Source organism: Priapulus caudatus, unplaced genomic scaffold, assembly GCF_000485595.1.
Source record: "Priapulus caudatus unplaced genomic scaffold, Priapulus_caudatus-5.0.1 Scaffold1361, whole genome shotgun sequence".
Lineage (NCBI taxonomy): Eukaryota > Metazoa > Priapulida > Priapulimorpha > Priapulimorphida > Priapulidae > Priapulus > Priapulus caudatus.
In genome coordinates this window covers 42627-47198 of record NW_014578422.1, presented here as the reverse complement: position 1 = coordinate 47198, position 4572 = coordinate 42627, and the positions used below count along the sequence as shown (strand labels likewise).

Here is a 4572-nt window from a genome sequence, read left to right as displayed (position 1 = left end):
GTTCCTTGAGACACGCGATGCTGGCTTCCAGTGTTCAGACGACGGCACCGCCTGTCCCATGACACACAGCAGAGAGAGAGACAGAGAAAGAGAAACACGAGTGTGTGAGAGAGGAAGTGTTGACATTAACGCTGAGCTGTGGCCGTTGCTGAGCCGCGGCGGCCATATTACTCGAGTCATCCACGAATGGAAGTGCCCAGTACATGAGAGTGTGTTCAGAACATTTTCATAGTTCTGCCAGGTTCTCCAATGTTTAGCAAAGCTGACCAAAAAAATTTTGATTTTCGTAGTTGCGCATTTCCACCAGAGATATCTGAAGTGTGTTTTCTCAGAGCTAACGAAAACAACCATTTTTATGGCTGCTTATTTCTACCAGATATCTCCAACGTTCAGCAAAACGAAAAAACAGCAATATTCCTAGTCGCGCATTTCTGCCGAACGTCTGAAGCGTTCATCAAAGTTGACGGAAACGACAACTGTCATAGCATTAAGCCTAGCGCAGACTTGCGACTTTTTCATGCAACTCGGCTGCGATTCTAGAATTGCAGTCGAAATTGCTGTGAAATCGCCATGTCTGCGGGGAATGTGCAACTACAACTCGTAGCGATTCTGGTCGCTTGCAACGAGTTGCAGGAAATCAAACTGATTTGATTTTCAGCAACTCGTCGCTCCCAATCGCTCCGAAATCGCTTTGAAATCGCATGCGTGTGGGTAGACAGCAACTTGCATGCGCACACACGGTGAAGCGTGCGACCGATCGCATGCGATTGCAGGTTGCAGCGACGAGCAACCAAAAGTCTTTAATTTCATAATAACCATTACAAAATATGTTATATATTGCTCAAAGTTAAGCGAAAAGATCCCAACCCTGGCTGCAGTAAAGCCATATTTAAGATACATCATGGAAATTGAAAAATACATAGCAGCAACAAATAACAAACTCGACAGATTTCATGGAAAATGGGCATCAGTAATGCACAAACTTTAAATTGCTTATATTTGTAACAGTTTGTAGGTATTTAACATATACAAAAAGGCCTTGTTGCCTACATATATTGCCTATTTCTGTTGTTGCATGTTGCAGTAGATATCCCCTGCCAAAAATTATGGTTAAAAATAGTATAGCTCTGTATAGCTCTCGTCAAATACTAATCATTGTTCATATGTACCAAATTGTGTTTTTGGCCTATTGTTTGATATTATTGCTTTGGTGGATCTAGAAATAAAAAACATTATAAAAAAACAACCAAAAGTCGCAAGTCTGCGCAAGGCGTTACATGGGTCACGTGTAATCACAGTCTCACCTTGCGCATGTCCGACATTACGGTGGAACGACTGGGCGTGGTCTTCAGCTGCCCGCCGTGAGCCTGCGTCAACGCATCCTCGTGAAGCCACTGGAATCGCGTCAGCTGCATCTTCGCCGTCGCCATCGACGACTGCAGCAGCATCATGCTCGTTCCCAGCCTCCTGCGCGCAGAGACGGCGGCGGTTAGTGCAAGGACCGGTGAGGCCACAATTAAAAACATCTTTGTTTGCCCTCACCCGACCCATTCATCATCATCGTCATCATCGGCGTCATCGCCGTCGCCGCCGCATTGCTGCTCTGCGCAGCTGCTCGAATCTCGCTGCCGGCGGGACGACGGACGATCGCTGCCGGTCATTATCAGCTGCTGCTGCTGCTGCTGCTGCTGCTGCTGCTGCTTCGTGGAACCGGTCGCTCAGTCCATTCCACACGATTCACCACCGCTCACAGGACGGTCAACGGTGCTTTCTCTAGCAAGGGCGCGGGTACGCGCGCGGGCTGGGTCGGGGCGGGGTCACACCCACGGCGTCCAGCCCTCGTAGAGCAGCGCTAGATTCTCGATATTCGTCGCTTCCTTGATGACAAAGTCGACCTGTGGAAGGACGGAGTCAGCGTGAGTGGAGCGAGTCACGCGGAGATGCTTGCCTGCCCGCCACACTGACCCAGACCACTGACCACTGCACAACGTACTGTACGTTCGTTGTTGGTTAGGCTGTCGGGCTTTTTAGTGTCACGTTCAAATAAATTATTCGTAAATTGTTTTTGCTTATTGTAAATTATTATTACTGAATTATTTGTCGTTAATTATTTCATTTTGATTCATATTTGAAACAGCCGCAATAAATTTACACGGGAGCGATCCAGGGAAAAAATTCCTTTTTTTTCATGGGAGCTCTTTTTCAAAAGTCTGTGTCAAAAATGTTACGGGAGCTATTTTGAGTCTCACGGGAGCGATTTCGGAGGTTTGAAGAGCTAATCGCTCATCGCTCCCGTGTATTTTTTACCCTGGAGCGATCGCACGACAGCATGTCATGCACATATTGTTAAGGTCAACCCACGTAGGAGCATTCATCCCGTAAAATAGTCGAATCACGAGTAAAAAATCGATGGCACGCCCGTGAGCTGTACAAAGAACATCTCCCGTGCACATTTACACATTAAATTTGCTCCTCATATATCATCATCATGAACTCTCGTGACCTCTACCACGTCCCTCCAGTGACCTCCGACGATATTCATACACGACCTATCCACGAATATCTATCGTGACTTTTAGTAACCTCTATAGTCGTACGACGACCAACGACCACATCGCTACATCACCGACGCTCCACCATTGACACGTTGCCGGGCGCCCCCGTCGACATTTAGACGGGCGCCGCCGTCAACATTCAGACGGACACCGTCGTCAACATTTAGATGGACACCACCGTCGACACTTAGACGGGCGTCGTCGTCGACGTGACTTCGACGGACACCACCACCATCGACACTTAGAATGGCGCCGGCGCGCGTCGCCGTCGCGAGGCACGTACCTGCTCGGGCACGTTGAGGCGCCGCGCGGGATCCGGGTCACGCCCATCTAGCTTCATCTTGATGCGGCGCCACACGCCGATCGCGTACGAGTTGCGCTCCTGCAGGGCCTTGCCCGTGCGGGGGTCCCGCGCCACGCCCGCCCGCCGCGATGTCGCCGCCGCCGCCGCCGCTGCAATAAACGACAGTTAGCGGCGCCACCTGGTGAGCGACAGACGCTCGGAGACTCGAATCCGGCCACCGAATCGTTGGCCAAGAGAACTCGGTCGGCCGGAAAACAATCACATGAATACAAATAATGTGTATTACAGATTGAAACGTAATGTTTAATATTTCATGTACGTGATGACCAAATGTCTGTATTTCTATTATTTTTGTTATATTTCATTGTTTATATATATCAGGAGTAGATAATAGGAAGGAGTGTGACATCAATAAACAAGGGAAATTCGTCATTTACTAGCCTTATAATACCTACGATTTACTACGCGTAACTCATCCAACTTGAGCTCAAATCGGACACAGTACATTCGCCTGTTCCCAGCCTCCTGCGCGCAGAGACGGCGGCGGTTAGTGCAAGGACCGGTGAGGCCACAATTAAAAACATCTTTGTTTGCCCTCACCCGACCCACGCTGAAAAGTTTGGGTAGGTAGGTCGGCTTTTTCTTTGTTGAGGGCGGGGTCTTTTTACAAATTCAGCATGCTCGGGTGTGCTTGTGTGGAGATACCTTTTTTTGTTTTGCTTGGTACATATAATGTATTGCCTACAGATTTATATAAAGTACAGTGATACAATTTGTAAAAAAAAAGAATGGGAAAGACCAATAAAGGTTTTTTAAGTCGACCCCTTTTTGGAGGGTCGGTCGGGCGAGGGCAACAAACAATATTTTTAGTATGGCCTGAATAACTCTTGCTGTCCCTGGCATGCGCGTGCTTTCGCACCCTTCCCCTCCTTCATTCTTTCCCATTCTTTGTCCATCCCTCCTCGCTCCTTTCTTCTTTCCTCCCTCTCTCCCCTCTCCTTCCCATCGTTCTCTCCTCCCCTTCCCATCTTTCTCTCTCCTCCCTCCCTCATTTCTCTCCTTCCACCCTTCTCTCCTTCCTCTCTCCTCTCCTCCCACCCATCTCTCCTCCTTTCTCTCTCTCCTCTCCTCCCTCCCTCTCTCCTCACTCTTCCTCTCTCCTTCCTCTCTCCTCTCCTCCCTCCCTCTCTCCTCACTCCGTCCCCATACCTGACCAGGTCTTGCTTGCGCCACACAGTGTCGTGCGTGCTGGTGAGGGTGCTGGCCTGCGTGAGGTCGGTGTGCTGCACACGCCCCTCCCTCAGCCCCGCCTCGACGGCCTTCTTACACAGGTCCTCGATGGCGACCTTCGACTCGGCGCCGATGTCCTTCAGCTCTATCTCGGCGCTGACGTCGACCCCGAGCGCGTGCATGTAGACGCAGAGCAGGTGTCCGAGCACCTGCGATGGCAGCCCTATCACCTGTAATAGCAGGTGAGAATGCTCGTTAATGCATGTAGACGCAGAGCAGGTGTCCGAGCACCTGCGACGGCAGCCCTATCACCTGTAATAGCAGGTGAGAATGCTCGTTAATGCATGTAGACGCAGAGCAGGTGTCCGAGCACCTGCGACGGCAGCCCTATCACCTGTAATAGCAGGTGAGAATGCTCGTTAATGCATGTAGACGCAGAGCAGGTGTCCGAGCACCTGCGACGGCAGCCCTATCACCTGTAAT

At 50.1% G+C, this 4572-nt stretch overlaps 1 protein-coding gene across 1 annotated transcript in view; it reads right to left on the bottom strand.

Moving 5' to 3' along the window:
- Window positions 1–4572, bottom strand: part of LOC106816372 (serine/threonine-protein kinase SMG1-like) — a 49263-nt gene that overhangs the window by 2514 nt on the left and 42177 nt on the right. The window contains exons 17-19 of the mRNA XM_014820970.1: window positions 4467–4483; window positions 4069–4319; window positions 1305–1467 (exon numbers count right to left, since the gene is read on the bottom strand). Of these exons, the coding sequence (XP_014676456.1) occupies window positions 1305–1467; window positions 4069–4319; window positions 4467–4483 (431 nt within the window). The remainder of the gene's footprint in view (window positions 1–1304; window positions 1468–4068; window positions 4320–4466; window positions 4484–4572) is intronic.